This window comes from Geotrypetes seraphini, chromosome 5 (assembly GCF_902459505.1).
Source record: "Geotrypetes seraphini chromosome 5, aGeoSer1.1, whole genome shotgun sequence".
Lineage (NCBI taxonomy): Eukaryota > Metazoa > Chordata > Amphibia > Gymnophiona > Dermophiidae > Geotrypetes > Geotrypetes seraphini.
Window position 1 is genome coordinate 26,294,361 of NC_047088.1, and position 26,495 is coordinate 26,320,855.

At 41.5% G+C, this 26,495-nt stretch overlaps 2 protein-coding genes across 2 annotated transcripts in view; one reads left to right on the forward strand and one right to left on the reverse strand.

Annotated features, from left to right (window-relative positions):
• The window catches only part of GRIA3 (glutamate ionotropic receptor AMPA type subunit 3), a 430,530-nt gene that overhangs the window by 56,689 nt on the left and 347,346 nt on the right, over positions 1-26,495 (reverse strand). The window contains exon 11 of the mRNA XM_033945127.1: positions 22,306-22,679. Within this exon, the coding sequence (XP_033801018.1) occupies positions 22,306-22,679 (374 nt within the window). The remainder of the gene's footprint in view (positions 1-22,305; positions 22,680-26,495) is intronic.
• LOC117360783 (40S ribosomal protein S11-like) lies at positions 18,066-18,580 on the forward strand. Its single transcript, XM_033945128.1, is given in 2 exon segments — positions 18,066-18,236; positions 18,238-18,580. Coding segments are annotated over 2 exon segments (477 nt in total). The 3' UTR covers positions 18,544-18,580.

Below are 26,495 nucleotides of genomic sequence, written 5' to 3' on the forward strand. Positions count from 1 at the left end.
CCTAAAAACGGCCACCAATCATGTGTCAATCACGCACTGGCACAACTGTTTTAAAAACAGGCGCCTATCTTGCACCTACGGGAGTGCCTAGGGTCACCTAAGGCCATTTCTGTTGTAAACTACACCCACGCCAGTCTCAGGCTTCCTTAGGCATGCCTAAGTGCTTCCATAGGCATGTGAATGGTGCCTTCAATGTAGGCGCCATTCATTGCATCCATATAAAACCCCCAAAACCGTGTATCCCGATTGGTTATTTAAACGGCAGAAGGATGCCATTACTAGATTAGTTTTAGATAATTGTTTAATTTGAGTTGGTTTTAATTATCTCAGTGGAATTACAGTGTTTTAAAGAGCTCTTTATCTTTATTATAGCTCTTAGCCCCTGATACAGCTTAATTCTAGATGAAATGTGGCCACGTCAGGGAGGTTTCAGTTGACTTCTGGTTTCCACAAAGCTTGGTGTGTCTGGTCTGCTCCGTGCTTGTATGACTCTGGTGTGTGTAATCTGGTTGGTGTACAATGAAGAATACCTACGGCATTGTAACACTAAGGAGTCCTTTTACCAAACTGTGGTAAAAAATGGCCTTAGCGCATGCTTACATGGGTTATTCCCATGCGCTAAAACCATTTTTTACTGCATGGGTAAAATGGCTGAATTCTGGCTTTTTTCTGTTAATGGCCATGTGCTAATTTTGTAGTTGTAAACGTATTGTAAATAATAATAGCAGCAGGGGTTCATTCACACCACAATGACACAAAGAACAGTTGACCAAATCATAGAAAAAACGGAGAAAAAATAAACCTCAATTGTGGGCTGCCGGGACTACACAAGTGCCCTAAGCCTCCCACATCATCACGGGTTTATAAAAAAACTCCGTACAAATATAAATCACTTTCATATATTGAAGTATAATCTCAAAAAGATTTTCAAAAGGTAAGTATTTTCAGAATTTTCAAAATATTTAGTGATTTAAATGACAACATCCAAAAATGTCTTCTAAAATAGTGATTGAATCCCAAACTCACTATACTATAGCAATCAGCTCAGCTGTATATAATTCAGAACAATTAAGTAGCGTAGCTTGTAAGACCCAAGTATCAGAATCTCTAAGAAATTATATCACTCATCTGAAGGTGAAACAGTTCTTCATCCCAACAGAAAAGGCTTTCTGTTTCGCCTGAAGGCAGGCTACTTCAGGGGATCCATGTTATATAGGTTACTTCCACGCTCCTTAGCAACACAACAAAAAGCTGGCTTTTCTCAAAATGGATATTTAGTTGATTTAACAACATGTGCTAATTTTCCCATTAGTGTTTGAACCCCTACTTCCACCCATTATGTAGGTGATAAGGGCTTGTGCGGTATGGACCGGATTCTGCAAATGGCAGCATTAGAGGCGGCCGCCTGCATAAGTGGCACCATTTGAGTGTCTATCACGCAATAGTGCCATTTTCAGAATCACAGCCATGTCCAAAGTAGACGCCGGAAATGTAGGTCAGGATGCCTACAAGAATCATACAAGAATCACATCCATAGAGGTTCCTAAGGATGCCTATGGTAACTGCCGGTGAAAATCACGCCTACTTTAGACATAGGCGTTCTTAGGTGCCTCTATGGCCACAGTACGGCAGCACTTTTAGTAGGCATCTCTAGACGTCTACATGTTTTAAAATTGCTTTTTAATTGGTTTTAAATGACACGGTCAATTTCTGCACTGTTTATCAAGTTTCAAGTTTCAAGTTTATTCCACTTTTGATGAATCGCCTATTTCAAATTTCTAGGCGATGTACATAATATAATAAGAAAACTTTAACATAATAACAATAAAATCCAATAATGACTAACATGAGAGATAGGAAAGGGGGTAAAGTTACAATAAGGGTAAAGAAAAAAAAAATAAAAAAAAAAAGGGAAGAACAAAAGGTAGGGTAAAAATTTAATCAAAGCACACTTCGTACATATTAATTAAAACAGAATTGAAAATTTAGAATTTTAAAGGTCAAAAGCAAACCTAAACAAGTAAGTTTTTAAAAACTTTTTGAATGCTGAAATATCACGTTCTATTCTAATATACTGGGGAAGGGAATTCCACCATTGTGGACCTGCAACAGTAAACATATCTGCTCTTCTCGTTCCAATGATTTTTAAAGAGGGCACAATTAATAAATTTTGATCGGATGAGCGCAGAGATCTTTGGGGTTTGTATGGGATAAGTGATTTAGATATAAATTGCGGCTCGCTAAATGTAAGGGACTTAAAGATTAAAAACATCAGTTTATACAGGATCCTATGGTTAATTGGTAACCAATGCGCGTCTATTAACAATGGGGATACGTGATCGAATTTTTTAGCGTTATAAATTAGTTTTATGGCCGTATTCTGAACAATTTGGAGTCTCCTTTTTTCTTTTTGAGTGATATTTAAAAATAGGGCATTACAATAGTCGATTTTGGCTATGATGAATGAGTGGATTAAAATCTTTAAAGAAGAAGAATTAAGAAATTTGGCGATAGATCTTATCTGCCGTAGTTTGAAAAAACAATTTTTAACAATAGAGGAGACGTGTTCATGATAGGATAAGTTATCATCAAATAATACCCCAAGAATTTTAACTGTGGGTTCCATGCTGATAGGTATGTTATTGAGAAAAAACGGTTTTATAAGTGAGATGTCTTTTTTCCAGTTAAATAGAATAGATTTAGTCTTATGAATATTTAGAGCTAATTTGTTTAAATTCAACCAGTTATGTATTTGTTCTAATTTTTGGTTAATGGAAGAGATGTCTGTATCACTTTCAGGATCTAAGGGATCAGCAATTAAACCAATTAAGTTAGGTGGCTGTATGGCACCTACCACCGCCTAACTTAGGTGTGGTTTTTAGAAACAGGCTGCAACTGGTTAACACGCTACAGTGTAGCTGCGCTAATTAGTGCCGAACATGCATATTTTCCACACCTTGACCCACCCAACTGCCAAAAAACAAAATCTATTTTTTAGTGCATGAGAAGCATGCGCTGATGCCCAAAATATCATGGGACGTCTAAGCATGCCTAGGAAGGGCCTTAAGCACTTGGGACAATTGGAGCCTTAAGTCTCTCCCTGGCGTATCCCAGGATGCACCGGGAAGGCGAAGGCCCGCCATATTGTAAGAGGCAGGCCTGCCATCCAGACTTTGTGAATAAGGTAGGGAGGGGCAGGAGGGGGGATCGTCGGGGGGAGGGATTAGGCATCCCTTTTGCTGCGGGGTGGCAGGGTAGGTAGCAGTGTCAGGTGTGGGTGTGAAAGTGTGGCAGAAGAGAGTGGGCATCTCTCCTGCCGATCTTCAATTTGGTTTGGTGGGCTTGGTTATTTATTTTATTTTTTTAAATCTGCGGGTGTATTCTATGCACATGCTGATCATTACCTCCAGCAACTCATCTCAAGTAAATTTAGCGAGCCTATGTGAACATCCATGAACCTCATTTGCATGGGGAGTCTTTTGAGAATGACTCACCTTTTTGAAATCGTTACACTAGCGATCTCAATAATAACCCATTGGATTTTATCATGAAGCTTTGAAAATCTTCTCCTCTGTGAACAGATTAATCCCCTCTCCCCATATATATATATATATATATACAGTGGTGCCTCACACAACGAACTTAATTGGTTCCAGGAGCAAGTTTGTTATGTGAAACGTTCGTTATGTGAAACGCGTTTTCCCATAGGAATACATGTAAAAAAAAATAATTCGTTCTGCAGCATAAAATATGCTAAGATGACATAAAAAAGATAAATTTTTTGTTATTATTTAGATACATCTAAAAACATACATCTCCCTGTCCTTTTACTTCCACTATCTTCCTATCCCATCTCTATTCCCTTTTGTCCCTCTCCCCATGATCAATCATCTCACCACCTCTCTCTGCCCTCACCCTCAGGGTTCAAGATTGCTTCCACTCTTTTTCCTGTTGTTCTCTCTGCCTGTCACCCTATGATTTAGCATCCCTTCTGCCCTTGTCCAATATTTCCCCTTCTCTCCCTCCCTCTCATCCCCTGCTCCAACATGTGCTTTCAGCGGCCTTCTCCCCCCTTAAGCGTCTTTTCTTCTCCACTCCACCTTTCCTCCCTCCCTGCCTCCACCTTTGTGGCGCTTTTGCACCCGACCGACAACAGAACAGGCCCGGTCGGACAAATCTCCCTGTCCTGTAGCGCGAATCTAAATTACCTTCTTACAGCAGCTGGATTATTGAAGCTGCTGTAAGAGGTAATTTAGATTCGCGGCTACAGGGCAGGGAGGTTTGTCGGCCGGGCCTGTTGTCGGTCGATCGGGGGACCTGACCAGCTGTGCACATTCTTCGGGGCGGACCGCCCCCTCCCCCCTCTTTCGTTCGCCATTGCCTTCTTCCTACCTGCCCTGCCGCAGCCGCACACAGCCGACCGGAAGTCTTCCTGATGTCAGCGCTGACGTCGGAGGAAGGGAGGGCTTTGCTTAAGCCCTCCCTCCGACGTCAGCGCTGACATCGGGAAGATTTCCGTTCGGCTGTGTGCTGCGACAGGGCAGGTAAGGAGAAGGAGACTACCCTCGACCAACCCCGCTGCGATCCAACCCCGCAGGAACCCCGGAAGGATGCAGCTCGGGCGACTGTTGTGTGAAACGAAGTACGTTATACAGATCACGACATAAAGTTCGTTGTGCGCAGCGTCCGCTGTGCGAGGCGACCGTTATGCGAGGCACCACTGTATATATATATATATATACACGAGCATAATCCGTTCCAGGAGCATGCTCGTAATCCAAAATGCTCATTTATCAAAGCAAAGTCCCCATAGAAAATAGTGGCAACAGCAACAATTCGTTCCAGAACCCGGGGCCTGTACCTGTCGGGTGCCGGGTGCTGCAGCGCCGTCTCCTCCGTCCGTCATCTGAAGAAGAACCCCACAGTGCCGCTTCGGGGGGGGGGGGGGGGTGCCTGTATTGTCCGCCAGCCGCCGGAGAACCCCGCAGTGCCGCTTCAGAGGGATGCCTCCACCATCCTCCGGTCAGCCCTCCACGTCGGATGCCCCTCGCATGCTGGAGAGCCCCCACCCGAGCCCACGCAGTCGATCGCCACCCCACCCACATGCCGCACACGAAACGCACAACGCTGATGATTGACGCTGTGCGCGTCACCTGCAACGCGCAGACGGGACAGCACCCGGCCGCGCAGGCCCAGACAGAGGTCCTCCAACCTGCAGAAGGCGCCCGACGTGGAAGGCTGGCCAGAAGACGGAAGAGGAATCCCCCGAAGCGGCGCTTCCTGGTCTGTAAGTGCTCGTTTATCGGGGCAATCCTCGGTTTGCGAGTCAAAAGTTTGCTGAGTGTTTTGCTCGTCTTGCAAAACACTCGCAAACCGGGTTACTCGCAAACCGAGGTTCCACTGTATATATATATAGCATTATATAGCTTTATCTTGCCTCATGGAAGAGATTGAATTGCTCTGGACAAAACTTGCTTACCGTCAAATTATTAAAGATATGGCTTATTGTGAAAAACCACAGTCTACCCAGTTACCATGCAATTAAGAGTTAAGCCACGACTGAGACCGTGGGTGACATAATTAATTCACATCCCCCTTTTGCACTAAATGTCACAAGATGAAGCTGAGTGACATTTACAGAAGGGGGGTGTGAATAATGAACTCACTCACACCTACTGAAGTGCTGTTATAATTTAGCCTACTGTTAAACCCCCTAAATGTTTTTATGATTTATCCTGCTGCAGCGGGGACGGCAGAAGCAGCAAAGAGAGCCTCACAAACTGGAGTCTAAGGATGAAATGAAGGACACTTGAGGGCTGTTTATCAGAACTGCAAACATCAGCACCATCTTCTAATGCTCCTGAAAGGATTGCAACGTACTGCCGAGGAATCTCAAACGCTGGCTTAGGATTACGGCAAAGTTTAACAGTCCAACGGAAAGGGGGTTGGCTACGCCATCAATACGAACATATGAACAAAGGAATCACTACACTGGGTCAGACTAGATGTCACCAAGCCTGCCTTCTGTTTCCTTTTATTTATTTACAATTCTTTATAACCCGCCTATCCACAAATCTAAGCAGGATACGATAAACACATACAAAATCATAAAACTCAATACAGACAAGCACCATACAGCAGAAAGCATGAAAAAAGCAGCTCTAACTCACACAGTCACATGGCTAGCACCAAAAAAATGCGCTCAAATAAACCAGTTTTCACCCCCTTTCTAAACTGCCAAAGAATGTTCGATGGGTGCAACGCCATGGGTAAGGCATTCCAAAGCGCCGGGCCCTGCACAGAAAACACGGATTTACGGTTCCCTGTAAGCCAGGGGTCTCAAAGTCCCTCCTTGAGGGCCGCAATCCAGTCGGGTTTTCAGGATTTCCCCAATGAATATGCATGAGATCTATGTGCATGCACTGCTTTCAATGCCTATTCATTGGGGAAATCCTTAAAACCCGACTGGATTGCGGCCCTCAAGGAGGGACTTTGAGATCCCTGCTGTAAGCCTTACGGTTGCTAGTGACGGAATTTCTAATTTCAAACTGTCTGAGCATCGTAGCTCACGGGAGGGAGAATGCCACGGCCAAAGAGAGAGGACACTTGAAGGGCAGTTAAACATCACGCAAAGGACCTTAAATTCGACCCGCGTACCAACAGCAATGGGCCACATCTTTACTACTCCTACTGCTTGTCACTTATATAGGGCTGAAAGGCGTACGCAGCGCTGTATATTTTGACATTTATAGATGGTCCCTGCTCGGAAGAGCTTACAATCTAACTTGGACAGCCAGGGACATATAGAGTTGGGGGATGCAGAACCCAAGGTGAGAGGAGTTAGGAGTCGAAAGCACTCTCCAAGAAGTGGGTTTTTAACTGGGCTTTGAACACTGCCAGAGACGGAGCCCGCCATAGGGATTCGGCCAGCTTGTTCCAAGCATGCGGCACAGCAAGGCAAAAAGGACGGAGCCAGGAGGAAAGGAAAGAAGATGGAAAGAGAGAAAAGGAAAGCAATCCTCATTTATACAAAGCATAAACAAAAAGGTATTTAACCTGGCCTATCTCATAACTACGTAACTTCCATCACCACCTAATAGAAAGATCATTTACCTTTCCTATTTGAGACTTTCCAGATGATCCGGTTCAAAGAAACTATATCGTGTATCTGAAAAGGCAACCATATATTTGGAGGGGAATTTAAAAATAAAATGTAGCCTCCAATGCCATAACTCTAGGTTTAAAGTTCAATGTTTTTTTTTATTAGTTATAGGCATAAACAGATATGAACATTAGAACAAATATTTGACAGATTCTACAATTGCATAATGAGTCAAAATCAAAAACAAATATAAAGAAAGAGCAAATGTGGATGAAAACAATTAAAGAATCCATGAAATGCAAGAATGAGAAATTTACAAACATAAAATGCACCCCACTGATATATTATTACAGTAAGTTCCAAAGAAAAATCATGGAACTGTGTTTAACTTTTCACAATATTCCACCATTGATTGCCAAATCATGTCATGTTTCCGTACATTACCACATCTGAGAGCAAAACTTCTTTCATATCGCATAATTAGGCACACATTATGCCACCACAAAGAGTGAGACAGATTATCGGGATTTTTCCAATTAGTTAAGATAAGTTTCAAAGCAACCATAATCAAACTTCTTAACAATTTAGCCTTAGGTTCAGAAAGTGTGGATTGTATACTAAAATTACCATACACTACAATTGCTAGGGTTAGTCTTTCTTCAATAGCGAGTATCTCCATCATCGTTTTCCAGATTTGCATCCAAAATGTATGAATTGGAGGGCAGTGGAAAATCATGTGATCTAATTTTCCTACATCCTTTTTGCAGGACCAACAGCAAGTGACATCCGACTTGGATAACTTAGCCAATTTGTGTGGGGTCCAAAATGCTTTATGCATTAAAAAGTAGCATGATTGGGTGATTGATGCAGAGTGAAGAGTCGAAAATGTGTTTTTCCATATTTTGGACCATGTAGCATTCGTAACCGTAACCCCAGTGTCATAGGCCCAAGCTTCACACAAGCCCAAAGTAGCATCAAATTTGAGGTTTGTAAGTAGTGTATACCAAGCAGCTGTATGACCCTTGTGTTTAAGTTTCATCAAATCATATAACTTCAGAATTGAAGGTTTGCTCTGCTTGAGAGATTGTAAGTTATATCTCGCAGTAATAGCATGACGTAGTTGTAGCCATCTAAAATGATGTGACAATGGTAAGTGGTATATTTGTGTCAGAGTATCAAATGGGATCCAGGAGCTATCACAATATAGATGACCTATATAAGCAATGCCCATACGTTTCCAGGGGATCCAGTTTACTGTTTCATGTTGAATGGTGATTTTTGGATTATTCCAAAGGTAGATATAAGTCGTGTCTTCAATTTTAGTCTTCAATAAGCTGTCCATTTCTCTAAGTGCAATTCTCGTGGACGTGACTGAGTCACAGGGTACGCCAATTTTGTTCTTCACAAATGTAGCATGGAAGATGTCATCATGTCCAGAGGAATCCATTTCGAGTGTTATCCAATTAGGAAGATCTCCATCTGAGGGCTCCTGTAGCCAGTGAGAACCTTGGTGTAATAACATAGCTGAGTGATATTCATAAAAACTGGGAAATCTAACTCCCCCGTCAGTTTTGTCCTTTTTCAGTTTCTGTAAACTTATGCGTGGAGTAGAATTATTCCATAAAAATTTGACAAGCGAAGACTCAATCATCCTGTAGGTAGATCTTTGAAGGTAAACCGGTATCATACTTAATGTATAATTAATTACTGGAGATATCATCATTTTGATGGTGTCAAGCCTTCCCCACCAAGACAATCGAAAAGGCGACCACCGTGAAGTCATCTGACGCACCAATTCAAGAAGATGCTCCGTGTTCAACTGTATAGTTTCTTCAATTGTTGGTGCAAACAGAACACCCAAATATTTCATTTTCCTGCCAGCCCACTGTAAGCCCAGATCATGAATTGTGTTGTACGCTTCTGGAGCATTCAGAGCCATCACCTCAGTCTTTGTAGTGTTCAATTTATATCCAGAAACTGAAGAGTATTTAGTGATGAGATCAAGAGTAGGTTGAATGGAATCCAAAGTGATGTATAATAGCACATCGTCTGCATATGCAGACACTTTAATTTCTTTTCCATCGACGTGAATACCTTTAATATTCAAGTTGGTACGCAGGGCTATAAGTAAAGGTTCCAGGGCCAAATTAAACAGGAGCGGTGATAAGGGGCACCCCTGACGAGTGCCTCTTTCTGGGCCAAAAGATGACGAAAACAGACCATTTATGTATATCCTGGTTGACGGTGAGGTATATAGAACTTTAAGCATGGTGATAAAGTGGGGGTGAAAGCCAAACCAAAGAAGTACCTCAAAAAGATAAGACCATTCTATTCTATCGAAGGCCTTCTCTGCGTCCAGGCTCATAGCTACCATTGGTTCTGTCATGGCACCTGTTCTAGCAATGACATTGAGAAATGTACGGGTATTATCGTTTGAAAATCTGTTAGGCATAAAGCCATTTTGATCCAGTGCAATAAGCTTAGGTAAAACAAGCTGTAATCTGGTAGCTAATAATTTAGCATAGATTTTTGCATCAGTATTTATCATCGATAACGGTCTGTAGTTGGTTACTTTCATCGGATCCTTATGCGGTTTAAGAAGAACTATGATTGTGGCTTCTGTGAAAGATCCTGTAATATCACCTGTTGTAATAAGATAATTAAAATAGTTAAGCAAGTGCGGAAACAACTGTTCATGAAATGTAGAGTAGAATTCAGTTGTTAATCCATCAGGTCCCGGAGTTTTCGATTTAGCCATAGATTTGATCGCATTATGTAATTCAGAAGAAGTTAGATGCTCACTCAGTTTCGTGTTGTCTAGCTCATCCAATATATTATGTGGCAGGGAAGATAAAAATCCATGAATGTCTCTCCCAGTATCCACCTCAGACTTATATAGCTGACTATAATATTTCTGAAAGGATGCTAATATATCTCTGGGTTCTGACATCAGTTCATTGTCATCATTGTGGATTGCAGTTATGTTAGTTTTATCTCTCTTGCCCTTTAGATAATTGGCTAGACTTCTTCCACATTTATTTGTAGTTGCATAATAATTGGCATGTTGGAAATAAATCTGGTTAGCAGCCATTTTACTCAATATTAGATTATATGAAAATCGCTTAGCCCTAAGCTTTTTCAATTTTACCATATTAGCGGTATTTTCACTATGTTCTTTCTCCAATACTTTAATCTCCGTTTCGAGTTTCATCAACTCCTGATTTTCAGATTTCTTTTTAGAAGCAGCATATGATATAACTAATCCTCTTATATACGCTTTAAAAGCGTCCCATACAAAGGGCCATCTAGTGTCCGCAGGTGAATTATCAGAGAAATAGTTAGTGAGTGCCGAATTGATATATATTCTAAATTCTTCCTCTTGCAGTAAAGAATTATTGAATCTCCATTGACCAGGTGTGGCAGGATTTCCAAAAGCATTTAATTGTAATTGCACCAGTGCATGGTCTGACACACTGATTCCGTGCACCTCAGTGGACTTTATGTGACGAACTAATGATTGATTTATTAGAAAAAAATCCAGCCGTGAGTAAGAGTTGTGAGGCATGGAATAGAAAGTGTAGTCAGTGTCATCTAAATGGGTAATTCTCCATGCATCCACAAGCTTAAATTGTGATATAATATCTTGAAGTGAGTACCAGTTTTTAGATTTTCTGTAGGGTGTGTTTGACTTCCTGTCTTTTAGGGGATCCTGAATAACATTGAAATCTCCACAAATAATACAGTGAGAATCCTTATGTTCATTTAGCATCTCAGCCAGATCTGCATAAAATGAGGTGTCATCCAAATTAGGCCCATATATATTTATCAACACAATGTCAGTCCCAGCTACATTTAAGCATGCTTTAATCCATCTACCCTGTGTATCCGTGACATGAGACAGAATTATTAAATCTTGTCTTTTCCGTATAAACAATAAAACACCATTCTTTTTGCCTAAAGCAGGTGAGTACAATGCAGGATGAGCCCAATTAAGACTACATTTTTTGGATTCAATTTCTGTTAGATGTGTCTCCTGCAGGCAAAGTATATCAGCTTGAAATTTAGAAATATAGTTGAAAATCTTTGTTTTCTTTACTGGATTATTCAACCCTTTAACATTTAATGTCAAACAATGTAAAGGCATATATTTAGTGATAGTGAGATTGTTATGTGATGTACATTACTATATATGGAACAAAGCATTTCATACATACAACTGTGTTCAGTTAGAATATCATCCACTAAGTAAGAATTCAGGAAAGTGAGTAAAAAACAGAAAGAAAAAAACTCATTAGACAGCATTGGAAGTTAACCACGGGATAGCGAGCACTCAGAGAGAGCCTGAGCGTGATCATCCATCCCAAGCTACAACTATATGTAAAATAAGTGAAAATATAACAGTACATTCAACCACCACACTTCATAATGCCCCACACAAAATAGTGGGTAACCATGGTATGAACATTTTACTACAGTGCACAGTAATTATTATACTCATCAGGTACTGTCAATGCGGCTTGGTGAAAGTTGTTCAAGATAATCAGCAAGTTCATCAGGTCTTGTGAAGTCTTTTGTGCAGTTATTGATCGTGACTCTCATTTTAGCGGGATAAAGCATTCCAAACTTGGCACCAAGTTGTTTCAATTTGGGTCGATATTCTAGCAGCTTTTTCCTGGATTTAGCTGTTTGCTTGCAGAGATCAGGAACAAAAAGAAGCGTGTGGCTCTCAAACTTGATAGGTGCCTGCAATCTTGCCTGTTGCATTATTTCTAGTACCTGTGTATATCTGAGGAGTTTGACAATCACAGGCCTCGGATATTTATCAGCTATATTAGGTTGCTGAGTGGGTATGCGATGTGCTCTCTCGATTTCGAATGCATGAGGTGAAGTCAGCTTAAGCAGCTTAGTGATCGTGTCAGCCAGGAATTTAATCATATCTCTCCCCTCACGAGCCTCAGGGAGGCCAAGGATACGAAAATTGCTCCGGCGAGAGCGGTTACTAAGATCCTCCAGGTCAGATTCCAGTTGAGTTATTCTTTTTGCCTGTCTTTGCAACGTTTTAATATTTTCAGTGTTAGCTGTTATTTTATTTTCAGCAGTATCAAGCCACGTATTGATATCAGCAATTTCGGATTTGAATACAGATATTTCGGCGAGTATTTCATCTGTTACCGTTTTGTTGTCCGCCATGAGGGAGCGGAGGGCGCGCAGCTCTTCCAGCAGTGAGGCCGCAGTGATATCGTCGAGCTTGAGCGGCGGTTTGGAAGGCGAAACCGGCTCTAAGCTTTTCCGCTTACTTGTTTTTCCAGACGCCATAGCAGCCATGCACAATGAGAAATTATTTTTATTTAGTTCGGGTGGTCGAACACGCCGTTTCGAGACTTTATAATGTTACTCGGGACGGAGCCACGCGCTCAGGCAGCCATCTCTATTGCGGCACACTAGCGCCCCCCTAGGTTTAAAGTTGAAGACATTGTCTTTCTCTAGCTTGGGTAGCTCGAGAGACATCCGGAAATACACTTCTCCCTCCGTATTCACGGGGGATGCTGACGGACCATAGGCGCGAATATGGAAAAACTGCGAATAACTTTTTATATGTTATTTGCGGTTTTTAGAAAATGTCGTTGTTTTTATTATTGAAACTGCAAATAACTTTTCTACTGTTATTTGTGGTTTTTGAAATAAGCAGCAATTTCAGAGCTTGGAACAGGCAAGCAGTGATTTCAGGGCTTGGAGCAGGCAAACAGCGATTCCCAACGATTCCCAGCGATTCCCAAAGAATTAAGGGCTTGGAACAGGCAAGCAGCGATTTCCAACGATTCCCAGCGATTCCCAAAGAATTAAGGGCTTGGAACAGGCAAGCAGCGATTCCCAAAGAATTAAGAGCTTGGAACAGGCAAGCAGTGATTTCCAATGATTCTCAACGATTCCCAAAGAATTAAGAGCTTGGAACAGGCAAGCAGTGATTTCAGGGCTTGGAGCAGGCAAACAGCGATTCCCAGCGATTCCCAAAGAATTAAGGGCTTAGAACAGGCAAGCAGCGATTCCCAACGATTCCTAGTGATTCCCAAAGAATTAAGGGCTTGGAACAGGCAAGCAGCGATTCCCAACGATTCCCAAAGAATTAAGGGCTTGGAACAGGCAAGCAGCGATTCCCAATGATTCCCAGCGATTCCCAAAGAATTAAAGGCTTGGAACAGGCAAGCAGCGATTACCAGCGATTCAAAGAGAATTTAGGGCAAATAGCAGGCAAGCAGCGATTCCAAGCGATTTTCTGCATGCATGCTGGGAAGAAGCCTTTCTCTCTATGGATGTTGGGAAGCAGCGTTTTTCTCAGTGCACACTGGGAAGCAGGGAAGCAGCGATTTTGTGGGAGAAAGCATGGAAGCAGCGATTTTCAGAGTGAATGGTAAGCGATAAACTTTTTTATCGGTACAATAAAAGGAAAAAGAACTTTAATGAAGATGTAATTTGGGGGGGGGGGGGCGGAGTCAGCAGCTGAAAAATCACAAATAAGCGAATCCGCAAATAAGGAAACTGCGGATAGGGAGGAAGAAGTGTATATGAAGTCAGCATCCTGTTTCCAACAGTGGTCAACCCAGATCGCGAGTAGATGGAAGGATCTCCAAAAGATTCCAGTCTACTTCCACTTAGGATTAAGCAATTGCTTCCTCAGGTCTACCTTGATAACAAATCTAAAATGGGCTCCAATCTCCTGTCAATTCCTGAACCAGCTGCTACATGAAGCAGACATTTATTTCATCTAGGGACTTAACCTCCTGTCATGGCCTGATGTGACATTTAATGTAATGTAATGTAATTTATTTCTTATATACCGCTATATCCGTTAGGATTTACCCAGTCAATATCGTGGTAATTGAAATCATATATTATTGTGTTGCCAAATTTGTTAGCTTACCTGATTTCAATTTTTCCCTTCACACCTGCAATGTCTTTCCATAAATATTCCACGCTGCTGAGCAGTAGGGCTTGATAAAAGGGGCTGTGGGGTTCTTGTATAACTTTTATTCAGTTTGACAATGTCTTTTTACGGACCATTAAAAAATACTTTGATCCAGTTTCTTTTAGATTACTGGTACAATCATTGATCCTACCCATTCTGGATTATTGTAACATCATTTATTTGGGATGTTCCCAAAGGATTTTAAGAAGACCGAGAATAGTTCAGAATGCTGCGGTTCGATCAATATTTGATCTGAAGAAGAACGACCACATTAGTCCATATTATCGATTATTGCATTGGCTAGCGTTGGAAGCAAGAATACCATTTAAGTTTTCTTGTATTTGTTTTAAGCTGATTTCAGGAGAGTCTCCAATTTATTTGTCCCCTTACTTTGAATTTTATAGACCATCAAGGATGCGTTCAATACTTAATTGAAATGTTAATTTGCTCTTTCATCAATAGCTCTTTTGTGTACTTTTATTTTATTTGTCCTTCTATTCCTGTTGTGTTTTACCTTTAATTGTTGATTCTTTCCTATCCAAGATTGTATTTCTATCCCACCTGTCCTATTGTATTCTTGTCTTATTTTAATTAGTTCGTTTTGTGACTTATCCCCTTGTTAATTATATGGTCTATTTTATGTATATTTTAGACAATTTATTTTACCAATTTGTACATCGCCTAGAATTTGGAATAGGCGATTAATCAAATAATAAATAAACTTGAAACTTGAAACTATAAGAAGCTTTAGCTTATTTACCTATCCTAAGCCACATGGTGTCAGATATATGACCTTTTTCTGAAAGGACCTTAGCGTTCCAGGCAGGCAAACTACAATGCCGGCTCGGTGAATGTCTTACTGTTCTTTTCGAAAATTAGTAAAGTCTGCCTTGTTTGACAAATTTATCACATAATTAGGTCTTTTTAACAATGTAATTATTTTACCAACTTTTAATCCTGTTTTTTTTAAAAAATCTTATGACATAAGAACATATAAGAACATAAGAACATAAGCGTTGCCTCTGCCGGGTCAGACCAGGGGTCCATCGTGCCCGGCAGTCCGCTCCCGCGGCGGCCCCCCAGGTCCATGACCTGAAAGTGTTCCCTACCTAACCTAAAATATCCATACCCTATTCGCTCAATGTCCTGTAAGGTAAACCTCTATCTGTACCCTGTTATTCCCTTTGCTTCCAGGAAGTCATCCAGTCCCTTTTTGAACCCCAGAATTGTACTCTGTCCTATCACCTCTCCGGGAAGCGCGTTCCAGGTGTCCACCACCCTCTGAGTGAAGAAGAACCTCCTTGCATTTGTTATGAATCTGTCTCCTCTCAGTTTTTCTGAATGACCTCTTGTTTTAGTTGTCCCTGCTAGTCTAAAGAATCTGTCCCTCTCCACCTTCTCTATGCCCTTCATGATTTTATAAGTCTCTATCATGTCCCCTCTCAGTCTCCGCTTCTCCAGGGTAAAGAGCCCCAGCCTGTATGTACTTCACTGATTGTTCAGTTTCTTATGGTGTAAACCGCCTAGAACTCTTGGATAATGGCGGTATAGAAGAATAAATTTATTTAATTTTTATTTTTTATTTATTATTGTATAGCATTGTCCCTTCACCTATTTAATCTAATTTGTACCCTCCTGCCATCTGGTTTCTGAGATGTCTATTATATTTACTTCTTCATTGAATGCTATATATTCTAACTGTCTCATCTTATTTTTTCAGGCTTCTAGTATTTGCATGCAGCCATTTCAGAATATGTTTTTGTTATTTGTAACCTGCTTAGCAGTTGGCAGGGATCATTTGAAAACTTTAAAACCCACCCCCCTCATTCTATGCATCACCTCTAGAATGGAGGAGTAGCCTAGTGATCAGAGCTGCCGCCTTGGCACCCCTGAGGCCGTAGGTTCAATCCCAGCGTTGCTCCTTGTGACCCTGAGCACTTAGCCCTATATTGTCCCAGGTACCGTAGCAAGATTATGAGCCCATCAGGACAAATAGGGAAAATACTAGCTATTATTCAATGCCATGAGTATAAGACTTATAAAAACCATATAAATAGAGTTAGGTTTCCTTATTGCTTTTCCTGTGAAAAGCATGATAACAGATTCATGCATGCCGTGTCTTGTGGACCTGCAGTCAATCAGCAATCCTAAGTACAACACAAATCTATTTCAATCACACCATTGTCATTTAGGGCTATAAATATTAACTGAAGGGCCAATACTCACCCGTGGCAGTCAGCATAAAAAAACAAACATTAACCACCATGGTTAAAATTACACTAGATGTTCAGCACAGTTAGATATTCAGACCAGTAGGAGTGGCCTAGTGGTAGAGCTGCTGCCACACCACACCACTCTGAGGTTGTGGAATCAACCCTAGTGCTGCTCCTTGTGACTCTGGGCAAGTCACTCAATACTCTAGTGCCTCAGGTACAAAATAAGTACCTGTATATACATAAACCGCTTGGAATGTGGTTAACGTATATACTCAAATATAAGCTGACCCGAATATAAACCGAGGAAGAAAAAAGGTTGACTTAAATATAAACCAGGAGTTTAATATTCAAGTGCCCTGCCTGCCAGGCTCTGCACCCAACCCCTCTCCCTCCCTGCCAAGCTCAGTCCCCTGTCTCCTCCCTCCCTGCCTTCTTTTCCGCCCTCCCTCCCGATGCCTTGCAGGCCTCCACTGAGCCTGCTGTAAGACCTGGTGGTCCAGTGGTGGGCAGGAACAGGAGAAATCCCTCCCACCTCCTGTCCCGGCTGACTGTTAAGAATTTACCTCCCTCCCACCTCCCCTGTGTACCTTTAAAATCCCCGGTGGTCTAGCAGTGAACCAGAGCAGGAGAACTCATGGCAGCCAATCACTAGCTGCTCTGCACAGGGCAGGAGTGCGGGAAGATCACTCCTACTCCGGTTTACCACTGGACCAACGGGCATTTTAAAGGTACGCCGGGGAGGTGAAGGAGATAAAAATTTTAACAGTTGGCTGGGACAGGAGGCGGGTGGGATCCCTCTTATCCCGGTCTACCGTTGGAACACTGAGGATTTTAATGTTATGTGAGAGAGGCGTGAAGGAGGCAAAAGTTGTAATAAGAAGCGGGTGGGATCTCTCCTGCCCTGGCCCACCACTGGCCCACTAGGTTTTACGGCAGATCTGGCGGAGGCCTGCAACAGGTCTGGGAAAGTGGTGGATGCTGACCCGAATATAAGCCGAGACCTCCATTTTTGGACCATTAGTTTGGCCCCCAAATCTCGGCTTATATTTGAGTATATACGGTAATTCTCCAGTTAGCAGTCTGAATATCACTGTTGACCAGATAACCTCTGGCTCTAGCTATGAAGTACCCTCGCACAGTCCTGCTAATTGGATAAGTGTCTATGTGTTTTCTTCAGCAATCAAAATATCATCATAAAGAGCAAAATAAAATGCATATATTTTTATAGACCTACTGATGAGAATGCATGAAATGAAATGACAGGGAGTTAGAAAAGAAAAGTACAGCGAAACTCACAACATTTACATAACAATTAAGATGCAATAAGCACATTGATTCAAACCATTCTGGGCTGTTACAGCGTGCCGATCAATAAACTGGTTTAACTTGTATAAATGATTGATGTGCAAAGCTGCCTCTTGATGTTTAATCACAGATGGTTGAGCGCATCGCCTTCCTCAGCTCTCCTTTTGATTGATAGTAGATTAATAGAGTAAGCGATTGAAAATTATTATGAGAAAGTAGCTGATCTTGGGGGAAATTTCAATACGCTTGTAGTTTGTGCTAGGCTTTTTGTGTCCTCTGTAAATGTCCTGTTTTTCCATGGCCGTGCGCGTTCCCTGAACCAATCTTGCCTGCGGTTACGCTGAAGGCATCACAGAAGGTGAATTTCGGTGGGTCACTTATACCGTTGTGCCTGCAGCCATATACCTTGTGTAGTAATTTGCAAAATTGTCATGGCCCTAAACATTAGAATAGTATATATGAGCTCTTTCTCGGCAAGATGGCGGACATTCAGACGGAGCGCGCCTACCAGAAGCAGCCGACTATCTTCCAGAATAAGAAGCGCGTACTGCTGGGCGAGGGCAGCAAAGAGAAGCTGCCGCGCTACCACAAGAACATCGGCCTGGGTTTCAAGACGCCGCGCGAGGCTATCGATGGCACCTATATTGATAAAAAAATGCCCATTCACTGGTAATGTGTCTATCCGAGGCCGCATTCTTTCAGGCGTGGTGACCAAGATGAAGATGCAGAGAACCATTGGCATCCGCAGGGACTACTTGCATTACATCCGCAAGTACAACCGGTTTGAGAAACGCCACAAGAACATGTCTGTGCATCTCTCCCCCTGCTTCAGAGATGTGCAGATTGGCGACATCGTCACAGTTGGCGAGTGCCGTCCACTAAGCAAGACGGTCCATTTTAATGTCCTGAAAGTGACAAAGGCTGCTGGCACCAAGAAACAGTTCCAGAAATTTTAATGAAACAGGAGGAGGAAGTAATTTCCAAGCTAAATAAATGTAGAAAACAAAACAAAACAAAAAAAGAATAGTAAATATGAAATCACAGGGTACTTATAATACTTTCAATTAAATTTTTTTGTGTGAAGTGCTCAGACCCGCAACCATATAGATTAGTATGAAACTAAACCGGGGTTACCTCTGGGACAATCCTACTATATCACTGTCCTGGCCGCCATTAAAGAATCTCAGAGAGTGGTAGAAAATTGGAAGGCTCTTCCAGAGTCTGTCATAGGGGAAACACCCTCTAGGGATTCAAGACAAAGTTCCTGCTGAACTGGAACGTATGCAGGTAGGGCCAGTCTCAATTTGGGCGCTGGTCTTTGACCAGAGGGCCGCCGTGTGAGCGGACCACTGCTCTGACCCAGCAGCAGCAATTCTTATGTTCTTATGTTCAAAGCAAAACAAAAGAAAACAAAAACTCATCTGTGATTATCCTGGCGGTCGGCTGGTCTCATGTAAAAGCGACAGCAGCGGTAGTGAATTTAAAGTGCGAGAAAGTGCTGTGAACCCCCCCCCCCCGACTTGAGTTTTGTGGCTTTTATCAGGAGGGGACACTGAATGTGGCTACAATTACCAGGCGAGCTAGCGAGGCGGGGACTAGGAAGGCGCATGCCACTTTAAATTCACTACCGCTAATGCCGCTTTTACATGAGACCAGCCGACCGCCAAGATAATCACAGATAAGTTTTTGTTTTCTTTTGTTTTGCATTTGGATTCTTTAATGGTTGCCAGGACAGTGACATGCTAGGATTGTCCCAGAGGCAACCCCGGTTTAGTTTCATACTAATCTATATGGTTGCGGGTCTGAGCACTTCACACAAAAAATTGTTATGGAAAGTATTATTATAACACTTTATTGTTTCATTGCCCATTTATTATGAATTTTTGGAAATCAATTTGGGACCAAATTAATAATTTATTAGATAACCCAGTGGCATTAGCCTATGATACTGTGATATTTGGTATGGAAATGAGAGCAAAAAGTCAGATTTCTGCGAACAACAATAAATTGTTACTTATAATGACTGGGGTTGCCATTCAGCAAATTACATATAATTGGAAGGATTGGAGGAGATTAAATTATAACTTTTGATGGAACTCTTTATGTCATATCTATAAAATGGAAAGATTTATTGCATTACAACGGGGATATTTCAGGAAATTTCAGGATGTGTGGAAACCATTAACAAAATATTGTATTGATTAGTTGAAAGTATTTCCCTTAAATTTATCAGATTAATTGTATAGGGAGGGGGATATTTTATTATTACATATTATATATGATAATGGAATATTTGGTAGGGAGGGGTGGGAGGGGGGGAGGGATAAGAGTTTATGTAATGTACCAATGATACCAATGATTTAAGGGGTAGGGAGGGGGGAATTTTATTATTACATGTTTTATATGATAATGGAATATAAGGGTGGGTGGGTTGGGAAAAGGGAAGGGATATGTTTTTATGTAATATATCAATGATTGTTTGTAAGTGATGTAGTTAATGTTAATCTGAATGAATATATTTAACACTTGATGCAATTTTGAAAATGAATAAAGAATTTAAAAAAAAAAGTATTATTATAAGTACACTGCTATTTCATATATACTATATTAGATATATCTCAGTGGTACAGAGTGGAACTCCCTGGAGTTTGTTATTATAGCCTGACATTAGAATTACATTGGTGTGTTCACGTTTCTGGGTAAATATCCATAGCAATATGGAAAGACAGTTAACCCAATATTCATACCACGGTAGGCAGTCAGCCTGATGACTGGCATTGAATATACAGGTCTATATTTGGGGGGGGAGGTATTTGGGATTGCTAAAGGTATTTATCTATAATATTGCAATAATATATTCATATGCAGTGTAATAGTTATGTGAGGAAGGGAGGGAGAAAAGCATTGGTAATGGATTAATTTTGTGTATTTTAAGTGCGTTGTGTATAATGCTCACGTTTAATATAATTGTATTGCACTGTCAAAATTTGGAAATCAATAAAGAATTAAACATGAATACACCGATCTATATTTGGCCGCTAAAAGCTTAGGCCCCCTTTTACTAAGCTGCGGTAGAGGTTTATACCACGGCACAGGGTGCTTTTATATGACCGTGGCATCGCATACGTGCACAAAAGCATGCACATGGAAAGTGTGAGTCTACTTTTGCACAATCATCCCTAATTCTATATATTTGTGCACACGATTTGATACTTATCATGCAAAGTTGTGCATACTAGTTGGTGGCAATTATACGCATAAATTAATTGTTAAATTAGCTGCTAATTGGCATTAACAACCAATAATTCATTTGGGCTTCCAGAGAACCAGCTGCCCCGGTGGCCGACAGGCAACGTCAGGTGGCCAGGCTTTACGTTCGGGCCACCTGCAGCTCTTGATCGCAGGCGGAGACGGAGAGAGAGAGAGAGAGAGAGATCGAGAGAGAGAGAGAGAGAGGTGGGGGTTGGGGGTGGGGAACCCAACCAACCAAACAAACACTAACACCGAACCAGGTGAAACACAACGTTAAAGATTTATTCATTTACTTTTCTCAAAAAATAATCACGAATCACAGTACTTGGCGTTAATTGATGTTAATTGGCTCTAATTTGCACTTACGTGTGTAACTGACCCTTAGCCGGTATTCTAACTGTGTGCCCCGGCAGATTCCAGGTATGCCATGAAATGCCGGCAAGAAGAAGAGGCGCCGGCACTGGCTGACTGCTTACAGGACATGCCTGTCGCAACGAGAGGTACGTCTTGTAGTCATTCAGCCGGCATCTTCGCCTCTCTTCCTTCTCCTCACCTCTCCTTCTGCAGAACAGCCCCCCTCCCCCGGCGGTAACAGGAGGCTCAGGGCCGCGGCTGGAGGACATCTGCGCGTGCGCGGACGTCAACATCCGGATATTTCCAGGTGTCCTCCAGACGTGGCTACGAGTTAAGTGTGCCGCACCTTAAAAAAGTATGTGACACACTACTGTAGAAGGACGCCTCGACTTAATAATAGCTGAGACAGGACACATAGGGATCATTTTACAAAGGCACGCTACGGGGGTTAGCGCATCGGACATTTCATCACGTGATAACCCCCGCGACAGCCTGAAATCCTAACGCCTCGTCAATGGAGGCGTTAGGTACTAGCGTGGCAGGCGGTTTAACGCGTGGAATAACCCTACCGCGTCTTGATAAAAGGACCCCATAGTTGAATGGACTTATAATATCTGTTGACAAATGAGCAAAGCACAGGAGCATGGCAGAATATACTGTATATAATAAAAAATAAATAAATAAAAATATGTCAAAGTAGAAGCTAATAAGGAAGAGGTTGGTATAAACATGGGAGCTATGAACAGGTCTTATTGATGTGCCTTTGCATGTGATTTTCTGACAAATAATTAAAGTATATAATATGCACCATGGACAAGCAAATAACCATAAAGATATGCAGCAGAAACATGGCAGAATGCACAATCCTAAACATGGTATATATAGTTCTTTTGTTAGCATGAATTCACCCATAATATTTGAGATAATGCAAGTCCTAGTAGGTGAATATTTAGCAAATGTATCAGCTTAATGATGAACATGTCTTTGGTAAAATGTTTAACCAAAACAAAACAACAAAAAAAACTGCAATTAAAGGGTTGAGAAAAGAAACATATATGCATCATGTGCCTCAGCGTTTGACCTTGAAATGAGGTTAAGTGGTGGAGACAAACCTTGGAGAAATATCGCATCCTTGCTGCATGAAGGCACCCAGGGAAAACCAAAGGCTGTTGAATATCCCAAACTCGTTTGGCGGGTCAGGAGGGTTCTGAGGGTCACGGGCTTCTTCACCATCCTCCAAGTGCCACTCGTAAGGGCTGAATCTGCTGACCAAGAAAAGGACGACGCTGACTCCAATGTAAGCGAAGACAATGCACATCCAGATCTCGTAGGCCAAAGGATCCAGGAAGGAGAACACGCCGGGTTTCGACTTCTGAGGCTTCTTGATCATGATGGATATTCCCAGGCTCATGAAAGGTTTAGAAAAGTCAATCACCTCTTCTCGTACCAGTGTGATGGTGAGAGGGGCGACAGCTATATCTGCTCTCTGAAACCAAAGGAAAGATTGAAGTTAGCCAAAACCTCATTCTCACTCTTCCCCGCCTAAATCAGTGTCTTGCAAACTTTCTCGAGCCGCAGCACACTAAAGGTAGTGGCCGTGGTTCGAGCCACCTGGAAGTGCGCGGCTATCGCCGTGATGACATCACGTGCATGCGTGACATCATCATGTCAATATCCGCGTGTGAAGGCCCTCCAGGCGGGTCCTGAGATGCCAGTGGGGGGGGGGGGGGGGGGGGTGCCAGAAGGGTAAAGGGCCAGAGAGAAGGATAGGTGCTGGCGCCCACTGATTGCCTACAGGACGTCCTGTAGGCAGTCAGCTGGCATCAGCGCCTCTCCTTGGCACACAGCTTGAGATACACTGGCCTAATCAACGAGTGAAACATCTGCTGTATGTCAGGGAAAAATGCTTGAGTACCTGAATAAATTCATGTAAACCGTTCCAAGCGCCCTTGGGAGAATGGTATAGAAAATTGAATAAAATAAATAAATAAATAAATGGTTAATGTATAAAATACAACACGCAATGAAAGGGAATGCAAAGTACACAACAAACAAAATATCACCCAATAATGAGTGTAGACGCTTGAAGATCTGGGACCTATATTCCTTTACTAGCTGATGACCCGGCGTTGCACGGGTATTTAATTATAGCAATAACACTGTAAATGGATTCAAATAAAGATACTTTATAGTGGTGAATGAAAGTATTTTTTTACAGCTTAATAAAAAGTACAATATTCAAATTATAATGTGAAATATTTGACAAAATGAATACAATTCAACTAACACAAAAATTGATTATAAACAACATTTTTATTTTCACCTCCAGGAGCAAGAACATATACATTCTTGGGTGAATCCACCCTTGAGCAAGCAACATAGAGTTGTGGGCCGCGAGACCCCCAGAACGTATCACCCCAGGTAGTGAGGGATCTGCATACCAAGGTTCGTTCAAATCGGTCAAGCCGTTTTTGCGTGATCGCGGCACATACACACACACACACATACCTCCGATTTTATATTCCTTTATTCCAGAGAAAAGAGGCCCAACACTGTCGGTGTTTCGGCTCTTAGCCTGCCTCAGGGGTCTTTTGAGTAACCATATAGTTATTCTTTTTCTTTTTTCCAATCTTTCCGAAAGTTTGAGCAGAGAAGCAGGAGAAGAAGACCTGCTACTGTGAAACTTTAAAAATTCTAAGAAATGTTCAATCAAAGATTGAAATAAAGAAAAAGAATAGCTATATGGTTGCTCAAAAGACCCTTGAAGCAGGCTAAGAGTCTCTTTTCTCTGGAATAAAGGAATTCATGGACCAGATCTTCAAGCATCTACACTCATTATTGGGTGATATTTTGTCTGTTATGGTTCATGTCTAAGGCAATATTTATTTATTTATTCATTTTTATAGCCCAGAGCCTAGAACGGGTTACAAGGATACATACACTGCCTTCTTAGACTCTCACTGGCTACCCATACAAGCACGAATCCAATTCAAATTCCACTGCCTGATATTCAAAGCATTACACGGCTCTTCCCCCTCCTATCTAAACAACCGCTTAAACCAAATCTCCACCTCAAGACACAGAAGAACCTCGAACCCTTTCGCCTTCCCCCCACTCAAAGGCACACAACGCAAGAAAATGTTTGACAACCTTCTGGCAACACAAGCAGCAAAAATCAACCATTCCATCTCCAATCTTATGACAATATCAGACAACCTCAAAACATTCAGAAAAGAAATCAAAACCCTGCTTTTCAAAAAATTCATCCAAATATTTTAACCCCTCCTCTTTTACCTCCAGAAGATTCACCTACCTTCAGATAACCTTCCCCCAAATTACCCACCTTAACACCTTCCAATTAAACAAATACCATCAATAGATTGTAACCTACCCTAACTGAATTCCATATGTATTTTTCATACAGTTCTTCACTGTCAGTTTAATTTCCATCTTATAAGTTCACATAGAATTTTTCTTTTTTCAACCATCTTTATTTTCTCTTCTTTATTAATTTCCAGGTACTTTAGTTAGATTGTGAGCCTTCGGGACAGTAAGGGAATTTTTTAAGTACCTTCTTACTTCTCATTTATAATCTTAATGTATACTTTCTTCAAACCGCTTAGAACCTAACGGATGTAGCAGTATATAAGAAATAAATTACATTACATTACATACACAGAGTTTTCAGGAACAGAGATAACAGAGTCAATAACATGCTACAAGATCAAAGACACAAAGCTATGGAATCAATAACTTACAACTTACAGAGAATGTGACGAAGAACACATGCTTTGCAGAATCAAAGAAAATAAATCATAGAGTCGCGAATGGGTATTAGCGTATCTGCCGTGAACGGTAGAAGAACTGGTCAGCAGGCTCAGGTGTCCTGAGGTAAGGTATGTCGGAGCAAGGTCTGCTAAAGTTTGAGACCAGAATTGATCCGGTCCATGACAAGAAGCGTCTTTACTGCTTTCCAGAAGGCCAGTAGGTTATCAGTTGCCCTAATGGGAGGAGGGAGTCGATTCCATAATAAAGCAGTGAAAAATGTGTTCATTTGCGGAAATTAAAAAAAAAAAAAAAAGGACGATAAAAATGCATATCGAGGAACCGATTTCTGAAAGGATGGCTCTCTACAACTGAGAAGTGAGGAATTTACAAAGGGAAAGTGATAACAGACGGTTTTCTACATAAGCTACACTAACCCCTGAATTCTGTAAACGGCGCCTCGAGTTGCACATGCCTGATTTGCGCATGCCGCACGTTTATGTCTGTTACAAATTTCATATACCACTTAACTTAGCAGACTAAAGTGGTTAATAAAATTCCCCCTCCCACCCCCTTTAATCAAGCTGCACTAAAGGTTTTAGTGTAGGCCGGCGAGGTAAGTGCTCCGACATTTACAGAAATTCTATGAGCACCGGAGCATTTACCGCATCGGCTCACGCTACACAAACTGTAGCCCCAAATCAAGTAAAAAATGTACAATATAAAAGAAACCGATAAGAGTAGCAGCAAATTGATAGGAAAGACCTAACCACGGTCATACGGAACTGATGCCAAAAGTCTCCTTGAAGAGCAAAGTCTTCAACAAGGTAAACTTTTTAAAGTTCCCCTCTACACGGATATAATTTACATAACATAACTTTATTTTTCTATACCGCCACAATCAAATGAATTCTAGGCGGTTTGCACCAAAGAGAAACTGGACAATCAGCAAAATACAAAATATTAATAAAGTAAATACAACATGTTAGCTAAAAAAAGACAGTAAAATTTTTTAAGTTATAGATAAAACTTCTAATTCAAATAGTAAGGATATGGCGGTACTTGAGAGGGTCCAGAGAAGAGCAACAAAAATGATAAAGGGCATGGAGAACCTTTTGTATGCTGAGAGATTGGAGAAGCTGGGGCTCTTCTCCCTAGAAAAGCAGAGACTTAGAGGGGATATGATAGAAACTTACAAGATCATGAAGGGTATAGAGAAGGTAGAGAGGGACAGATTGGCCGGGGCAACAAAAACTAGAGGGCACTCGGAAAAATTGAAGGGAGACAGATTCAGAACAAATGCCAGGAAGTTCTTCTTCACTCAGAGGGTGGTGGACACCTGGAATGCACTTCCAGAGGAGGTAGTAGAACAGAGTACAATTTTGGGTTTCAAAATGGGACTGGACAAGTTCCTGAAGGAAAAGGGGATTGAAGGGTACAATTAGAGGGTTACTATACAGTACAAAATGCTTTAGAGTAATAGATCATTTACAGGTCATAAAGCATTCAAATATAGGTTGGAAATGAGTAATAGATA